The sequence below is a fragment of the Symphalangus syndactylus genome, chromosome 7 (assembly GCF_028878055.3).
Source record: "Symphalangus syndactylus isolate Jambi chromosome 7, NHGRI_mSymSyn1-v2.1_pri, whole genome shotgun sequence".
Taxonomy (NCBI): Eukaryota; Metazoa; Chordata; class Mammalia; order Primates; family Hylobatidae; genus Symphalangus; species Symphalangus syndactylus.
The window spans coordinates 10944436-10964232 of NC_072429.2; the positions used below are offsets into that span (position 1 = coordinate 10944436).

Below are 19797 nucleotides of genomic sequence, written 5' to 3' on the forward strand. Positions count from 1 at the left end.
CATTTTCTTGTCTTCTTCTGAGCCCTCCAAACTGTTCAACCTCTGCCTGTTACCCAGTTCCAAAGTTGCTTCCACATTTTCAGGTATCCTTACAGCAGCACCTCACTCTCTGTAGTACCAATTTACTGTATTAGTCTGTTCTCATGCTGCTAATAAAGACATACCTGAGACTGGGTAATTTTTAAAGATAAGAGGTTTAATTAACTCAGTTCAGCATGGGTGGGGATGCCTCAGGAAACTTACAATCATGGCAGAAAAGGAAGCAAAGTTGTGCTTCATGGCATCAGGAAGGAGAAGTGTGAGCAAAGTCAGGGGAAATCCCCTTATAAAACCATCAGATCTCATGAGAACTCAGTCACTATCACAAGAACAGCATGAGGGTAACCACCCCCGTGATTCAATTACCTCTCAACAGGTCCCTCCCATGACACATGGAGATTATGGGAACTACAGTTCAAAATGAGATTTGGGTGGGGACACAGCCAAAACATTTCACACCATTTTAGTTGTGCCCCAAATTTTGATATGCTGTGTTTCCATTTTTATTCAGCTCAGTGTATTTTTAAAAATATCTCATATATCCTTTTATGACAAAGGCTACCTCTTTGATCCATCAATAGAAGTGTGTCATTTAATTTTTAAGTGTTTGAAGATTTTCCTATTATCTTTCTGTTATTGATGTTTCATTTTATTCCATTGTGTTTGAAAAACATACTCTGTGGGATTTTAACTATTTTAAATCTGTTAAGGTTTTTTTTTTTATGTTGTTTGTTTAGTTTTGTTTTAAATGGCCCAGGATATGGTCTACCTTGCTATATGTTCTGTGGGCAACTGAAAAGAATGTGTATTCTGCTGTTGTTGGGTAGAGTGTTCTATAAATGTCAACTGGATCCTGTTTGTTTGTGGTGTTAAGTTCTTCAGTATCCATGCTGGTTTTCTGTCTAGTTGTTCTATTTTTCAGAGGGTATGTTAAAACCTCCAAATATAATTGTGGATTTTTTTTCTTTTCAGTTCTATTAGTTTTTGCCTCATGTATTTTGTAGTTGTATTATGTTTTAGCACATATACATTTAAAATTGCTGTGTTTTCTTGGGAGATTGAACCTCTTATCACTATATGATGTGCTTCTCTGTCTCTGGTAATTTCCTTTGTTCTGAAGTCACTTTATCTGATATTAATATCACCACTTCTGCTTTTTATTATTAGTGTTGGCATAATATATTTTTTTCTACACTTTTTCTTTCAACATGCCTATGTCATTATATTTGAAGTGAATTTCTTGTAGACAGAATATAGTTGGGTCATGTTTTATAGTTTACTCTCCCACTTTCACCATTGTCTTTTAATTAGTGTAGGCAATTTACATTTAATGTAATTATTAATATGATATGGCTTAAATCTGACTTTTTTGCTTTGTTTACTAGATTTTTGGTGTACCTATTTTCTTTTTCCTTCCTTCTTGGGGGTTACTTGAATATTCCTTAAAATTCCATTTTGATTTACCCATTTACTCATGGTATTTTTGAATGTATCTTCTTGCATAGCTCTTTTGGTGGTTGCTCCAGGCCTTACATTGTATATACTTGTATATAACTTGTTACAGCCTACTGGTATTGTCATTTTACCAGTTCATGAAGGATCTTATGTCTCTTTACCCTCTCCCATTTGTAACATAATTTTCTTAAATATTTTCTTTGCATACATTTAGAACCACATCAGATAGTGTTATAATTTTTTTTTTTTTTTTTTTTTTTTTTGAGACGGAGTCTCGCTCTGTCACCCAGGCTGGAGTGCAGTGGCGCGATCTCGGCTCACTGCAAGCTCTGCCTCCCAGGTTCACGCCATTCTCCTGCCTCAGCCTCTCTGAGTAGCTGGGACTACAGGCGCCCGCCACCACACCCGGCTAATTTTTTGTATTTTTGGTAGAGATGGGGTTTCACCGTGGTCTCAATCTCCTGACCTCGTGATGTGCCCACCTCGGCCTCCCAAAGTACTGGGATTACAAGCGTGAGCCACCGCGCCTGGCCTATAATTTTTGTTTTGACCAGCAAACATAACTTAGGAAACTCAAGAGGAGAAGAAAAATATATTGTATTTCCTCATATTTTTGTTTTCCATGTTCTTCCTTTTTGATGTCCCAAGACTTCTTCTTTTATTTCTGTTTAGAGAACTTCCTTTAGTCATTCTTTTAGGGTAGTTATGTTGGTGGCAATTACTCTTAATTTTCCTTCATCTGAATGTCTTGGTTTTTTTCTTCATTCCTGGAGAATATTTTCAATTTCTTTTCTTTCAGAGCTTGAAAATTGTTGTGCTGCTTTCTTCTGTCACTCGTGGATTCTGATGAGAAATTTGCTGTCATTGAAATGTTTTTCCTCTATAGGTAAAGTACCATTTCTCTCTATCTGCTTTCAAGAATTTTTTTCTTTGTCTTTAGTTTTTAGAAGTTTGTATATGATGTATGTTAGTGTGGATTTCTTAGTGTATGTCATGTTTGGAATTTGGTCAGCTTCATGAACCTGTAGGTTTATTTCTCTTGCCAAATTTGGGAAGGTTTCAGCTATTATTTCTTTGAATATTTTTTAAACCACACCCCCTTTCTCCTCTTCTTTGACTCCAATGACATGGATGTTAGATCTTTGTTACAGCCTCATATGTTCCTGATGCTCCATTAGTTATTTTTCTGTCTGTTTTCTCTCTATTGTTCAGACTGGGTAATTTCTATTGTTTTATTTTCAAGTTCTCAGATTCTTTCCTCTGTCTTCTCCATTCTACTGCTAAGCCCATCCATTGGGTTTTAATTTCAGTTATTGTTTTTGTTTGTTTGTTTGTTTTTAAGAGATGGAGTCTGGCTCTGTCTCCCAGGCTGGAGTGCAGTGGCGCGATCTCGGCTCACTGCAAGCTCCACCTTCCAGGTTCACACCATTCTCCTGCCTCAGCCTCCTGAGTAGCTGGGACTACAGGCGCCCACCACCACGCCCAGCTAATTTTTCTATTTTTAGCAGAGACAGGGTTTCACCGTGTTAGCCAGAATGGTCTCGATCTTCTGACCTCGTGATCCACTCGCCTCGGCCTTCCAAAGTGCTGGGATTATAGGCGTGAGCCACTGCGCCCGGCCCAGTTATTGTATTTTTTAATTCTAAAACTTCCATCAGATTCTCCTTTATATTTTTCGATCTCTTTGCTGAGGCTTTCTATTTCTTTACTCACCTTTCTGTTTTTCATTTGCTTCAAACATGATTATGACTGCTTGTTGAAGCATTTTTATGACAGTTGCTTTAAAATTCTTTCAGATAATTCTAACAACTGTATGGTGTTAGTGTTGACAACTATTGACTGTCTTTTCTCATTCATTTTCAGATCTTCCTGGTTCATGTTATAACAAGCAATTTGATTGAAAGTGGACATTTTGGGTATTATGTTGTAAGACTCTGCATCTTATTTACTGTATTTATTTATTTATTTATTATTTATTTATTTATTTTTGAGACAGAGTCTCAATCTGCTGCCCAGGCTGGAGTGCAGTCGCACAATCTTGGCTCACTGCAACCTCCGCTTCCTGGGTTTAAGTGATTCTCCTGCCTCAGCCTCCTACACCCGGCTAATTTTTGTATTTTTAGTAGAGACGGGGTTTCACGAGGTTGGCCAGGCTGGTCTCAAACTCCTGACCTCAAGTGATCTGCACACATTGGCCTCCAAAGTGCCGGGATTATAGGCTTGAGCCCCCACACCCAGCCTCTGCTTCTTTTTTAAACCTTCTATTTTGGTAGGCTTCTTCTTGTAACTGCTCTGGTAAAGGAAGAAGGGTGCTGCCATGTTAGTGCTAGATGGGGTGAAAGTCATAGGTTCCTGACCTGGCCTCCTTGACGTCCAAGGTGGGGGATACTCTTCACTGACTGCTGTGTGGGTATGGGAGTTTCAGCTCCTCACTAGGTCCCCATTTATGCCTCCCTGGTTGGGAAGGGTAGGAGTGCCTCATTAGTGCTTCGCATGTGGTCTCCACTGACACCATAAGTGGGGCACTTATTACCTGCTTGGCCTCCTTTGACTCCACCTGGAGGGTGTGGGCACCTTGTTATAGACCTGTGAGAATGGAGATTTAGGCTCCCCACTTGGCCTTTGCTGGTGTGGGTGAGAGTAGAACTGGAGATCTTCTGGAGTGGAGCAGTTATTGTCTAATAGTGTTCTGTGTTTCCAGGTTGCACGTTTCCTAGTCCTTTGGCCAGAAAGAGCAGGCTTTTGTTGGACCTTTCTTTTTTCTTTTAACTTCGCAGTGGAATCTTTCTTTTATATACATACATGCTAGAATTGTTTTCTGTAGAGAGGGAGGAAAACAAGTCTTCTTTTCTGAAAATTTTTTTGTATTTTGTATCTTTAAAGGAGTTATTCTTTTTAATTATTATGGGTACATAATAGTTGTATGAATTTATGGGATGCATGTGATACTTTGATACAGGCATACAATGTGTAATGATTGGAATAATTGGGGTATCCATCATCTCAAGCGTTTATCATTTCTTTGTATTTGTTGGACCTTTTGTTGTTTGTACCCATTGGCTTTTCTTGATGGCTGGTTTATTCAGCTCCAAGTCTGAGATATATGAGGCTAAAAGAAAACCCAGGGAACTCAACCCTGTGTTGTTCCTTGGGTCCTGAGATCCCTACCCAGTCTGCCTTCTTCTATTTTTCAGTCTTTTCATGTTTGTTTTGTGTGTAATGCCCAGCATTTTTTGTTGTTCTTATAGGAAGAGGAGGGGAAAGTACAACTACGCTACCTTCCTGATGGTGCAAGTCATCTTTCATTTACTTGATTTTGTTGTTGTTTTGTTTTGTTTTTGAGATGGAGTTTCGCTCTGTTACCCAGGCTGGAGTGCAGCGGTGTGATCTTGGCTCCCTGCAGCCTCTGCTTCCCAGGTTCAAGCAATTCTTGTGCCTCAGCCTCCCAAGTAGCTGGGGTTACAGGCATGCACCACCACAAATGGCTAATTTTGGTATTTTTAGTAGAGACAGGGTTTCACCATATTGACCAGGCTGGTCTCGAACTCCTGACCTCAGGTGATTCGCCCACCTCGGCCTCACAAAGTGCTGAGATTACAGGAGTGAGCCACCGTGCCCCATCGATTTACTTGTTTTTACACATCCCTCCTTGTGCAAATGTGGGGATGCTACTGTGGGGTAGATATTGAGAAGTAGCAAGGCTTGGCCATAGGCTGTGTGTATTTGAAGTTTTGAATTACACTCCAAGTTGCGTCAGTTATAACTTCCCCACTAGCAAGATATGAGTGTGCTCCTTTTCTTCCCATACTCTCGTAATATGTGTCATTGTCACACTTTTAGAGGTTTACCACTGGATGGAAAATGACATCTCGTTTTACCTTGAGATTTCTTTGATTACTAGTGTGGACAAGTATCTTTTTCGTAGACATATTGACTGATTAGATGGACGTTATATTCTAGTGAGGGAGAAAAACAAAAAGCAAGTGAAAAAAATTAACTAGATAATTTCAGAGAGTGCTAAGTGTATGAAGAAAATAAAACAGGGTAATGGATAGAGTATAGGGGGTTCAAAGGCTCTGGGGACTGATCGAGGACAAAGACATGATCGCAAGAGGGAGTAACATGCGACAGTCTTTCTTGGGCAGTGCTCTGACAGGGTTGCAGGAGAAGGCAAATCCCTGGCAGCATGAGTCTGCCTGGAGGCTTGCACTGAGGGGGCTGCCTTTTAGAAGGGGTGGAAGGCAAGGGAACGCCTGGCGGGTGCTGGAGATGGGACTTATATATCTTGGCGATGGCGCTCCACATCATGGTGGGGTCTTTCTGGGTTAGATTGTTCTGATGGGCAGAAATAGCCTGGAGTCTTATAACCACAAGGCTCCACTTTACCAGTGGTCAGCAGACGTGGGGTGTAGTTTTGTGGAGTATGCAAAGCCAGTGCGTCCTAAGCTACTAAAAAATCCACGGGTTTGGGCTATTTTTAAAACAAGAGGATGTGTGAAAATTTGAGTTTGGTGCTTAGTGAGCTTTAGAGCTAACTGGTCTCAGCCTCCTGGAAAGAAATAATCTAGGGACCAATGTACGGGGCGTATTTGGCTCATTTATATAACAGAGAGTAATGGAGAGAGAAAACTACTTTAGATGGGGAGGTCAGGGAGAGCCTCTCTGAAGAGGTGACACCCAAGGAATGAGAAGGAAGCAGCTGTAAGAAGATAGAGGCCTTGGAAGTAGGAAAAGGCCTGGTGTGTGTGTTCAAGAGATGGAAAGGTGACCAGAAGGCTGGAGTTGCCTGAACAAAGACGGGACAATGATGGATGAGATGAAATTGGAGGACAGGCAGGGAATAGATGGTGCTGCTACGAGGGATAAGGAGTGACTTTCTATTCTAAGCCCAATGCAATGCCTTTGGAGGGGCTCAATTAATATTTTAACCATTCCACTTTATATTTGGAAAAACTCAGGCTGTCAAGTGGAGGGAGGAGGAGGGGGAGAGGCAAAGCGAGGAGCCCAGTGAGAAGCACCAGGCAAGAGGAGACGGCAGCTTGAATTGGGAGGTGGGGAGGAAAGGAGAGAAGCAGGCAGATGGTGGGGGTGGGATGGAGCCAGCAGCCTTGGTGAGGGATGGGATGGGGAGATGAGGCAAACAGAGATAATGAGGGAGGATTCCAGGGGGATCGTGTTCCATTTCCTGACTTGGAGTAGCCCAGGGAGAAGTAAGTTTGGAGGAAGTCGAGTTGCCTGTGCGAGGTTCATCCTCTCTGCAGGGTGATGAGCAAGAGGATCCTGAGTTGGGCACGCGGCGCTGGAGATGACTTATTCCTGTTTGTAGATTTAACTGGGGCCTCCTGACCGTATGCAGGAGACTCCAGGGGATTCTGTGTATCCAACCAAGAAAATGAGAAACCAGATTTTAAATTGTCATTTAATCAAGAAGCAAAAATAAATTCTTAATTAGCCTCTGCCGACTGCATATTAATTACAGTTGCATTTAAATGGCTTCTTCCTAAATGCAGGGGGTGAGGTGGTTGGGATTGGGAGAGAGGAGGAAGTAAAAGTAAGGGCTGCTATGCACCGTGCGCCGTGCCGTGAGGGATGGCCCCTCATTTTCATCCTCCCAACCACCTCCTCATGCAGGGCCAGTTGTCCTTGTTTCACAGATGAAGAAACAGAGTGTGAGGGAGGTGAAGGGACTCGTCCAGGGTTTCACAGCTCATAAGCGGCAGAACCAGGATTAGAACCCTGCTCTCTGGACCCCAGAGCCTCCTGCTTTGTTTTGCCTCCCCTCTCATGTGCCCGCCATTATCTATTTCTTTGTTTTCTTTAAATCAGCTTAAAATTCAAACCCCCATCCCGCCTGACAGACCAGAAAGTCAGTGTGAGTCAGCATGGGAACAGCCCTCCCCCTGGCTTAGGGCAAAGGTTATGCATTCTTAGACCTTGCAGAAGCCTCTGAGAGGCCCCCTCTGGCACTGGGCATAGGTGCCCATTGGCCACCATGGAGACATTCCCAGTCCCGGCTCCCACAACCTTCTTACACAGTGGAAATGGTGGTTCTATGGCTTTTCTACTGCTCTGGGGACTTGAGGAGCTTTGCCAAAGAGGGACCCATCCAAACCTGGGGAAACCTGCCTCCTTCTCCTCCCTGGAAGTCAGGGAGCAAAAATCAGCCAACCTGTTTGAGATGGAGGAAGAGAAAAAACACAGGAAGCACAAACTCAAATGATCATCTCCATCAATTATTCTGGTACACTTGTTTCATCTCCCTCTGGCTAAGCCTGTCTGAGGCTCTGGACGTAGCGTGTTGAAACATGTCAGAGCAGCTTACACTGATAGTAGGCCAGAATTTTCATTTTTATTTTTTAACATTTTCTTATGGAAATTTTAAACTTTTACAGAAGTAGAGAAATAGGATAATAAACCCTCATGTGTCCATCACCCAAGTTTCAAAGCTCCTGGCCAATTTTGTTAATTTATACCCCCACCTCCTCTCCCCCTTCCATATTATTTTGAAGCAAATCCCAGACATCATACTGTTTCATCCATACGTATTTCAGTCTGTATCTATAAGAAGGGGAGAAAGAGATATTTTTAAAGGAAGAAGATTTTCTCACCTGAAATCCTTGCTTATTGGAAAATGAAAGACAGTGATTCCCTGCAATGAGGGATGAGAGATTCTAAGCTCTCCCTGGCCCTGCGCAGTGCACATCAATCAAATCCTGCCCACTCACTGCTTCCCTTTCCTCACCAGCAAAATACAAATAAGAGTCCCTGCTTCACAGATGAAGAAACTCAGGACCAGAGAGGGAACAGGGTTTGCTCACGGTCACAAGATGCGATAGTACTCGAGCTAGCTGGAAACCAGTGGGTTACTTAAGCAGGCTAATACTTTGGATCTCTTCCAATCAATACTTTCTAAATACTTGGTCAATGTTTCTGTAGAGGTGAGGTCGGGTGCTGCACCGGGAAGGGTGGAGAATGGGTGCACTGATGGTGGACTCAGTCTGCCCTCTACTGTAGCAATTCCTTTCTGGTCTCAACTTGCATAACCCACCCAGCAAAACTAAAACCCTACAGTTAACCTTCCCACTCTCCTTTGAAGGCAGTTTAGCAATCATCTGTTGTTATTCAATTTGCCCTGGGAGTCCAATCCTCACCTCCAAGCAGTCTCTTCAGTGATTCCTTCCAAACTCACAGGGTTTCCTCCTTGAAATGAGTTGGGATGAAACCACCAGGACGATTTCAAGTGCAAATGGCAGAAAACCCAGCTCAATTATCTCAGCTAAAAGGGAAAAATATATTGGTTGATATAAGTTCTGCGGCCTCTGCTTCAAGATTAGTTGGACCTAGAGGGAAAAGTCTGTTGTACTCTCCTTCCTGGCTTTGCTTTTCCCCATGGTCGCTCCCATCTCAGGCAGGCTGTACCTCGTGGTGACAAGGGGGCAGCCTAATTCTGGCCTGTGTTCTCTCCTGTTAGTAACCCAGCAGAAGGGAGAGATTCTCTTTCCTGACTCCCATTGGTTTGTTTGGGGTCATGTGCCTGTGCCTGAGCCAATCACCATGGCCAGGGGTCAAGATATACTAGTTGGATTATATCTGGGTCATCTGGGAATTGGATTAGGTCTGGGTCATCCCTGAATGGGCCAGCCTTGTGCAAACCCCGATGGAGTGAGACGAGAGACGTTTGATTGTCCGGAGGAGAATCAGTAGGCTGCCACCATTGAAGAGGGGACAGATGCTGAACAGGCAGGTGACAGATTTCCACTCTCCCTCTGGTTACATTCTCAGGGATATTTAGGTGTCTTTAAAGATGTGTGCCCTGGGCACTGGCCAGCTGCTCTGTCCCTTACGGCAGCCTTGGTAGTGTCAGATCTGTAACGAGAACCTGGAACTCCTTGCGCTCAGTCCTTTGCTTCCCACTTTCTGCAGTTGTGGGCAACTTCCTGCGCTTTTCCTGAGCACATTCACTCTGGGATAGGCCTGCCTCTGATCTTGGCAACAGTGAACCCCACCCCCCACCCCCTCACATCCGCCAGCCTCTTAGCCAGATCAGGGAGCTTTTCCTCCTGGAGTTGCCCTCTGGCTTTCCTGTGACCTTGAGCAGGCTCTCCATGTCTCTGAGCATCAGTTTTATATTTCGGAACATCTGTACAATGGAGCGAAAGGCAATGCTCACCTCCCAGAGCTGGGAGAAGCAGACATGAGCTTGTGAATTGTAAATTATGGTAAAAATGGAAAGAGTAACTGTTACTATTGCTACCTGCTTCTTCCTCTCAGGAAATGCTCTTTCTCGGCTCTCCCCTTTTTTTCTCTCATCCCCCCAGGGGAGCACAGGCTCACTCAGGGCTTTGATGGAAATGAGTTTTGATGGCTTGGATGCTTTCAGAGCCGCCCACTCTTCCTCCTCCCACCCCGCTGAGCCGACAATTTCACATGACATCAATTCCTCTGACAGCCGTGTAAACAGATGGTGGTCCCTGCTGCCCGGGGTGCTGGGGAGCGATACCATGGTAACCTGCTAAACTGTGACAGGTGCCAGGACGGTGGGAAATCCGGGACCTTCAGACGCACATGCACATGGCTCAAGCGGCAGGCCTTGGGCTGTGGGTTCTTCCCAGACACAGTGAGCCAGGGCTGGTGGCATCACAGCAAAGGCGCGGGCTTGTACGCAGACCCTGCCGCTTCCTAGCCAAGCGACCGTGGCTGAACCCCTTCCTCTCTCTGGGCTTAGGAAAGTAATCAGCCCCATACCAGAAAGCAAGGATTTTGGACTTGAAAGTACCTGCATAAGGTTGGGTACATTGCTGGTGTCCAATAAATGTTTGTTGAATGAATAAACAAACGCATGAAGGAAACTGAGGGCCTGCTCCCTGGAATCTGGTTGGCAACTGGGCCCCTTGAAGGTCCTGGTTGGAAGAGGGCAGAGTGTGCAAGTGGGATCTGAGAATACAGGAGGCTGAGGCGGCCACCACAGCTCCCTCTTGGAATAATGGGAGCCTAATGCTTTTCAAGAGGCAGGAATCTCCATCCCCAAGTTCCTCTGGACAGGGAGGGTGAATTAATGAACACTCACAGCTAGGAAACTGATAAGTGGGCTTCAGGGGCTCTGCACTTAAGGAATCTCAGTTCTTTTCTAACTACTTGCCTCAGTTTCCCAAATTATTCTCTTATCCTTGCTGGGCTTAGAGCTGTGCTTTAAACCATGACCTACCCCAAACTCAAGAGGGCAGTGCCTTGACCAAGGCCATACTGCTGGCCATACACACCACCTGAGCATGGGCAGCCTCCCCATTCTGCAGCCAGGCCCTGTGGCTTGAAAAGCCTTCCTTTCAGCTACCCTGTGACCTCTGCTCTTTCATGGGCTGCCCAGTCCACCCCTGCACCCCCCTTCTTCTCACTGTCCTCCTCTTGCTGACCGTGCAAGTCTTGCAGCTGGGTTTGCCCCTGCCTGAATAGGGAATATGGCAAAGACATGGAGCACAGCCAGGCTGGCTCTGCCACTGACCCGCAGTGGCCTCAGGCACGCTTTGGAGGCCATTTCCTTCATAGGTCAAGTGGGAAAAAGGATGTGGATGCATTAAATAGATGACATCTGTAAAGTGCACAGAAGAGTGCCTGGCATGTAGCACGTTTTTAATAAACAGTAGTGATTTGTGTTATTATGCATAAGACCCCTATGCCCTCACCCCACCCAATGTTGCTTTTTATAAATGGGATTAACTTCAAGTAATATAGAGAGATAAATCACAGGTGTGGGGGACAGCTGGACATAGGTCTAGCTGTGTGACCTTGGACAAGCTACTTACCTTCTCTGAGCATCTGTAAAATGGGGCTAATGCTCCCCACCTTGCAGTGGTGAGGATTGAATGGGCCTCTGGAGCAGGTCCTGGCTGAACAGGCGCTCAGTACATGACTTGATGTTGACTGCAAGAAGTTCTCCAGGAACATGGGTGATTTCGATGCTATTGAGTGCCAGAAGTCACCTAAGGCCAGGATTTCTCACACTGCATTCCTAGGAGGTGGCAATTTGCCCTCTGCTTGCAAACCTCTGGTGATAAGAAACCCATTCCTGCCTGGTTGAGCAGCATTGTTGGTAGCTGATCTATGGAGTTAAAACTTAACTCCATGCTGCTTCTTCTCCGGGGTCTCTAGTTCTGTCTTCAAGGCCACCAGGACCAGATTCCTGCTACTTTTTAGGGGCATAGTGGCTTGCTTGAGGCAATGGGAACCAGAGTGGAATAGGTGATAGTCACATCTGCCCCACGACACCCTTTCCTTGCTCCTGAAGAGCTCTTGACCTTGTTGGCCAGGCTGGAAGGTTTGAGAGCTGGCAGTCAAGCACAAGAGATTGTCCTTGGGCAGGCTAAGTGGGCCATCTGTCCTGGCCGAGTCCCAGGGCTGGGCCCATGGTGGAGGACCAGGACATGGCTGGGCCTAGCATGGAGACCAGAGTGTGACCTGCACAGTCTCACAGGCCCATGATTGAGTCCAGCTCCCCATTACGGCTGAAGGTGAGGGCAGGGGCGAGTGTGGAGGACATGACGACAATTCATACCTCAAAGCGTTCTTCTAAGAATTAAATGGTCAGAGATGCTTTAATATCTAACATGGTTCTTGGAATCTGCTAATAATTTTTTTTCCAAATTCATAATCAGTAAATGGGTTAATCTGCTGGGAGAGAAGCTTCAAACAAGCCAAGCTTTTAAACATTTATTACTCTTTCAGCTTCAAGGTTTTTCAAAAATTATTTTATGCTTCTTTTAAAATTCATCAGCTTGGGGCAAGCTGGCTGCCTTAATAACAGCACCAAGAAAGTGTTGATAAGGTTCTGCCAATAACAGATACTTCTCCAGCAGGGGAGCAGCATCAGAATAATTTCTGGAGACTCCCGGTCGGTCTCCTCTTTGGTCTTCGAGCAAGAGCAGACACCTCTAGACCCTCTTCCATGGTTGTATCAGCTACCTTGATGTCACCTGGATCCCACCTTCCCTACAAGAGACAGGGGAGTTGAATGAAGGGTAAGCAAGGACCCTGAAGACAGAAGGAATAGGCCAGAAACCCACTGTGCTCATGCTCTGGATTTTGAGTATAGTTTGAGGACTTAGACGATGAACTTTTCTCAGTTTTCCCTCATGTTTGTCATGCGTTATTCTACTCTCAGGCATCACAGAGACAGAGCCGGGAGAATGCAGAGAGGGGAAGGAGAGGGCAGGACTCCCCAGCCCTCCCCTTTCATTCTGGTCTTGAACAGGTCATGGAATCCTGAACTTGGAAGAGAACTGAGAGGTTGTTCAACTGAGCTTGCTGCCCAGGAAGGGGATCCTTGCCTGAGGGGTCTGCTGGAGGGAGTGTGGTCATCCAGGGCCCCTGAACAGTTCCTCGGTGGTGGAGCTCATTACCGTGTGAAAGGACTTAAGATAGGGGAAAGACCAGAGAGTGAGCAAAGACAAGTGTGAGTTCCTGTTTTGCCTTTGTGGCAAAGTGGCTATGTGGCTTTGGACAAGGTGCTTCCCCTCTGGGCTTCCATTTCCTCACGTGTCAAAGCAGAGGGTTGGACTAGCCGATGGTGATAATCTAGAAGTCATCATTACTGGGATGCTTTTTTATGCACTAGATTCTGAGTTAAGTGCATCACATAAGTCATCTGTTTAACTCTCTTAACAACTCTAAGTTCCTCTGGAGAACCTGAGTGTCAATAAAGATCGTATTAAATCTTAGGTATTTTGTGCATCTGAAAGTTATCCTAGCCACACTTTCACATATTTGCAGACATCAGACTCTTGATAAAGAACACAGAATTTCCAATTAGATAGAATATCAGTTAGGATTAGTTTTTGCTGTATGTGACAGAAATCGCAAAGTAGCAGTGGCTTAAACACACAAGGGTTCACTTTATTGCATAAAAGTAGTCAGGGAGCTGGCAGGCAGCCCCAGGCATTCATCAAGGACCCAAGCTCCTTCCCTCTTTATGCTCTGCTGCATATGACTCACAGTCACCACATGGTCCAAGAAGACTCCTGGGACTTCAACTGTCACAGCTCCACTCCAGGCAGAAGGAAGAGAAAGAGAGGAAGGACAGAAAGCAGTGTACTTCTGGCTGAGTCCAGCCCCTTTAAGTTGTCTTCTTGGAATTTCCACAATTCACTTCCATTTGTACATCATTGGCCAGGACACAGTCATGTGGGCATGCCTTGCTGCTAGGGGAGGATGGGAAATGTAGTCTTTTAACTGGGCACACTTCTACCCTTAGTAAAATCTGGGCTTTGTTCCTAGGGAATAAGAAGGGAAGGAATACTGGTAAGCAAATGGGAGTCCTCCCTGCTATAGATGTCCACATGCAAAGGACTGTCTGTATAACAATAGCCTGACTAAGCAGACAATTTTGTAGAAGGCTTATGTAGCTATTTGAACCTAGCACATAAGGGACCAATATCTGTACCAGTTAGAATTCTTTCCATTTCAAGTAACAGAAGGCTCATCTCCAACCGGTTTAAACAGGGACATTTATCAGTCCACACACTTCACTCCCAGAGGTAGAGTTGGCTCCAGGGTTGCTTGATTCAGCAGCCTAGCAACATCATCCAGCCTGGGCTCTGTTTATCTACCTGTTCTCTTGTGCTTGGTGTTGGCTTCTTCCCCAGGCTGGAGGCAAATGGTAAACTTGTTTCTAGGAATCACATCCAAACCCAATCATATCCAGGCAAAGAAAAGAGAATATTATTGCCAGTGGTTCTCAGGAGCTAGACATGTTCTCAAGAGTTTCTTGTGCCTCAGTGGCACTGGATCATACATCCACTCTCAGACAAACGGCTAGCAAGGGCAAGGGCAAGTAGACCACTTCCTGGGCTGGGATCAGCTTTCCTGAAGCTCATGGCTATGTCAGGGAGTACTGGATACCTGAACAAAATTGGGGTTCTGTGCGTATGGGACAGAAGAGCAAACATAGTGGCAGGCAACCAGCAGTATACACTACAGCCTGGGAGGTGGGGTTAGCATCTCCATTTTGCAGCAAAGGGATTGAGGTTCAGAGAGGTAAAGTAATTTGTTCAAGGTTACACAGCCAGGAAGTGGCAGAGGTAGTGCCAGGATCAGGGAATGTCATCCCAGATCTAAGAAGCTTAGCATTGCACTCTGCAGCCATAGAAGGGAGAGGGTCTCAGCTGTCATCTCTATCCGTGTTTCCCAAACTTCAGCCATGAGGTAGTTTGTTCACTACCTTTGTGACTTTTTTCTACATTTACTTTCATCTGCACAATGACTTACTCAATATTTTATTGAAATAATATCACCGTTTTATTGTTGCTAAAATAAATTCACAATTTTTATGTAAAGAATTGCATTTGTAAAGGAAACTAAAGTACTGTCATAGACAGAAAACTAGTGATGCTTGCCAGTAATAGAAGGTACATTATACAAATAAATACAATAAAAACAAGCACTCATTCTGTTCTAGAGGGATACCATTACCCAATGAGCTCAAGGTCTGCTCTGTTTGTTCTCAAGGAGTGAGGAGAGCATTAAAGACTTGCCAGGACCAAGCTGAGGCTTCCCCTTTGATAAAATGAGAAGGAACTAATGAGAGTGGGAAAGAGCCCTGCTTTCTGTGCTTTTCAATGTCATTTAGGGCTTCTCATCTGAACTCATTCCATGTACCATTTTTTGAGAAACATTAACTGCACCCTGAACAGTTAGCTACTGCAGCATTACACACCACGCCACTGACTCAGGAGCATACAACGATAACCCCTCATTCCTAGAGAGCTGCAGGTCAGCTGATGCTCTGCTGATCCAGGCTGGAATTGATTGGGTGACTCTTCTGTGTAGGGTAGAACAGGGTTGGCAAACTTTTTCTGTAAAAGGTCAGAAAGTAAACATTAGGCATTGTAGACCACACAGTCTCTGTCACAATGACTCAACCCTGCTGTTGTAGTGTGAAAGCTGACACAGACAGACCAGACATAAATGAATAATCATGGCTGAATTTTGATAAAACTTTATTTATGAACCCTTAAATTTGAATAAAACATAATTTTTGCATGTCATGAAATAGTATTCTTCCTTAGATTTTCTTCCAACCATTTAAAAATGTAAAAACCATTCTTTGCTTTAGGGCCACACAAAAGCAGGCAGTGGACAAAACTGGACTTGAAGACCATAGTTTGCTGATGCTTGGTCTAAAATAAAAGCTGTCATTACCTCTACCAGGGCTGGCTTTATGGGTGTGGGACCTATGTAGTCTCTCAGGGTCTTGCACAAAGAAGGACCCACACTTGGTTGAATGCTGTGCAGAGTATACCACTGCCCTGCTAATTTTTGAAAAAGAGACCCTGTGTTTTCGTTTTGCAGTGGGACTTGCAAATTATATAGCCATTCCTGGCCTCTGTTTACAAGATATGTAGAGACAGGAAGAATGATCTCCCAACAGCTGTCTCACTGGTGCATGCTTTCCTCATGGAGAGGGCAGAGGTGCAAGGAGGCCAGTGGAAACACCTCTGCCTCTTAAGGTCTAAGCCTGGAACGGACCCACTATGTCTTCTGACCACATTCTCTTGGCCAAGGCAAGTCAAATGGTCATGGCTAGGGTCAAGGAAAGGGGAAATACACTCTGTTTCTTCAGTGGGAAGGACTCCAAAGGCACAAAACAAAGGGCTTGAATATAGGGAGAGGTGAAAAACTGGGGCTGATAAAGCAACCTACCACCAACTGTATAAGAGTGTGTTGGCCCGGTGTGGTGTTTCATGCCTGTAATTCCAACACTTTAGGAAGCAGAGGTGGGATGATTGCATAAGGCCATGAGTTTGAGACCAGCCTGGGCAACATAGTGAGACCATATCTTAAAAAAAAGATTTTTTTTTTAATAGCTTGGTGTAGTGGCACATGCCTGTAGTCCCAGCTACTTAAAAGGCTGAGGTGGGAAGATTGCTTGAGTCCAGGAATTTGAGGTTGCAGTGAGTTAGAATTGTCCCACTGCACTCCAGCCTATGCGACAGAGTGAGACCTTGCCTCTAAAAATAAGTGTGTTAATCATTCTGGCTATCTGGACAAGGGAAAATGTCAAAGAACTAATTTCCTGGTGCTCTTATCCATGAGTTTTATCAGTCCCTTGTTCGTCAGACCAGGCAGAGTCAAGACAAAACACTGTGTGTGTTCTGAGGTTGGTTTCAGGTGGTACCAGTAAATGCATTATCTTTCTTTCCCTTCTGTGGGAGCAGGGAGACAGCACAGGACTGACTCCACTTGTGCAGATGCAAGAGAAGGGAACTAGGTGGCATTTCAAATGGAGGAGCCAGCGCGCCAGTCTCCTCCCACAGTACTCAGCCTGCTTCCTTTCCTGGAAGAGCCCTCTGGGGGATCTCAGTACCTTGGATAGCACCTTCAGGCTGCAAAACTGGAAAAGAAAAATGTCTGGCTCACACTGTACTTGGGAATTCTTTCTAGGTTTTAAACACATTTGAATAAACAGAGTGAGTCCATACACATACATCTGAGTATACCACTGCCCTGCTTAGTATCCTTTCCTGACTCCCGAGGTCCATGTTTGGCTTCACAATGTGGCCGTGTGTGACCCAACCACAGCCCATTCAGAGTGAGCACCTCACCCTTCCTGGGCACACTAGCCATCTTCCCCATAGAGGTCTTTGTAGCCACCATCACAGCTGTAGAGGCCACACGTGTGATAAGCCAACTTGAATACTTTTAAATAAAAATGGAAAATTACTGGCTTTTGTAACTTATATAGATTGGATATTTTCCCCACTCAAATCTCATGTTGAAATGTAATCCCCAGTGTTGGAGGCGGGGCCTGGTGGGAGGTGACTGGATCATGAAGGTAGAAGTTTCATGAATGCTTTAGCACTGTCCCCTTGATGCCATCCTTGTGACACTGAGTTCTCTCGAGGTTTCATTGTTTAAAACTGTGTGGCACTCCCCTGTCTCTTTTTCTCCTGCTTTCCCCAGATCATGCCTGCTTATCCTTTGCCTTCCACCATGATTAGAAGCTTCCTGAGGCCTCCCCAGAAGCAGAAGCCAGCACCATGCTTCCTGTACAGCATGCAGAACCGTGAGCCAATTAAACCTCTTTTCTTTATAAGCTACCCAGCCTCAGAAATTTCTTTATAGCAATTTGAGGATGGACTAATATAGTAACTGAACATCTAGTGGAGGGAGCTTCAGACATGCAAAGTGCTTAAAGATTGCCTCTAAGAATATCCTTTCTTCTGTGTTGGCTCCATTCTCAGGCAGGCACACCCTTATGGTGGCCACTAGCCTCTCCTGGAGAAAGAGAAAGCCTCTTTCCTAAGTATTCTGACAAAGGTCCCAAGGCAGACTCTCACTGGCTGATTTGGGTCATGGGTCCATCAGTAAACCAATGGCTGTGGGGCATGGAGTGTACTGATTGGCCAAGCCTGGATTATAAACCCACTCCTGCAGCTTGGAGGATGGGGTAAGCACCACAAAAACCACAGACACCTAGAGTTGGGGGTTCCAGAGGAAAATCGGTGTGGTTACCAAATACAGCAAGGAACAGAGGCTGAGAAGCCACGACAATAGACATCCCCCACCCTTGGGGCTCTCTGTCTGAAATGCTTCCCTTTCTCCTCCTCCTAGCTCGGTCTCCAGTGTCACCCCCTCTTTAAGACCCCTCACCCCACCCCAGAGCAAGTCACTTCTTTCTGTCCATGTTCACACCATGCTCCACTGCCAGGTGTCCCTTGGGGCCACCTGTCTCCGGAAGATGCGAGTGAACGTGGCTGAATGCCTCAGTGTCAGGGCCTGTGCTTCCCTGGGGGCTGCATGCTCCTGGCCTGCCTCCCCTGTGGTCCTCATCTCCCACACCTGTGGGTGTCAGCTCAGGTTGGCCTCTTGACTACTAGTGTGTACACCTTGCTATCCTTCCATCGCCACTGAAAAATGTCATCATACTTGGGACTTTGTGAGTTTAATAGCTTTACTGAAGACCTGAGGGAACGGAGGGAGCACATGGCTCACAACAGAGCTTTCTGCCATGAAGCTGCCTCCTCACTTATCCCCCACCCCCTTCTTTTTTTTTTTTTTTTTTCTGAGACAGAGTCTTGCTCTGTCGTCCAGGCATGGTGTGATCTCAGCTCACTGCAACCTCTGCCTCCTTGGTTCAAGCAATTCTCCCGCCTTAGCCTCCTGAGTAGCTGGAATTGTAGGTTCATGCCACCACGCCCAGCTAAGTTTTGTATTTTTAGTAGAGACAAGGTTTCACCATGTTGGTCAGGCTAGTCTCAAACTCCTGACCTTGTGATCTGCCCTCCTTAGCCTCCCAAAGTGCTGGGATTACAGGCATGAGCCACCATGCCTGGCCTCCTCCACCCCCTTCTAAGAATACCTTCTCCTCAGGGCAGCTTCCCACTGGGCCCAGCCTTGGGGAAGTGGAGTTCTGCTCTCTCCCACCCTTGTCTCCTCCTGCTCCCCTTGCGAGGCACAGACCCACCAGGCCAGTCTGTACCTCCCCATCGCCCTTCCTGCCTTGCCTGCTTCCTTAACTCTGGTAACTCATTTACTTGTGGCAGTCTACGGGTCTGTTGAGTATCTCTCTTCCCTAAGTAGGGTCTGAGCTCCTTGAGGGCAGAGCTTCATCCAGGTAATCTCTGTGTCTCCATTGCCTTAGACTAGGAACTGAGCACTGAATTTCAAAACCAGTTGCAACAAAAGACTGCATTTAAAAAAATCAGCAAGAATTTCTTTGGCTCTGCAGAAAGCACAAAGAGTGTGGGTGAGTGATGATTTCAGCAGAAATGCCACAGGACTCATGGGTTCTCAATTATTTATGGGCCTGAGGAGACTGTTCCCAGAGCATTGCAGTACATTCTGAGGATGTCAGGGGAAAATGTGAGTGACTTTGCTCCTTGGAGTCCCTGCACCCCTACTCTGCAGATACCAGGGAGGGGGCTTTGAGCTTCTTTTTGCAGCAATGAAGAACTGAAGAGCTCAGTTCTGCTCTTTCCTGGTTACTGTTTCTCAGTGTGCTGGCAAGAGTGACAAGAGGAGGTAGGATGGCCTCTGGAGACAGAGGGGTCTCGGTTCAAGTCCTCCTCTGCCCTGGGTCAGTCTGTGCTGGCCATTTTCTGGGCTGCCGTTTTCTCATCTGTTTGATGGAGATGGGCACCACCCCCTGACAGGGTCCCTGGGCCATTCAGGGAGGCAGAAACCTATGTGGACTCACAGCTCCCCACTGGGTGCACACAATAGGTGCTCACATGGTGGCAGTGGCAGTCCTACTCTCGGGTCTGGCTAAGCTGGGTCCAGCTTGACTCTGTGTGGTTCTGAGTTCTTGGAGTC

General features: G+C 45.7%; 1 protein-coding gene across 1 annotated transcript in view; it reads right to left on the reverse strand.

Annotated features, from left to right (window-relative positions):
* Positions 1 to 15143: 15143 nt before the first annotated feature.
* Positions 15144 to 19797, reverse strand: part of HRH2 (histamine receptor H2) — an 85669-nt gene continuing 81015 nt past the window's right edge. Inside the window, exon 3 of the mRNA XM_063642600.1 lies at positions 15144 to 15338. Within this exon, the coding sequence (XP_063498670.1) occupies positions 15257 to 15338 (82 nt within the window). The 3' untranslated portion in view covers positions 15144 to 15256. The remainder of the gene's footprint in view (positions 15339 to 19797) is intronic.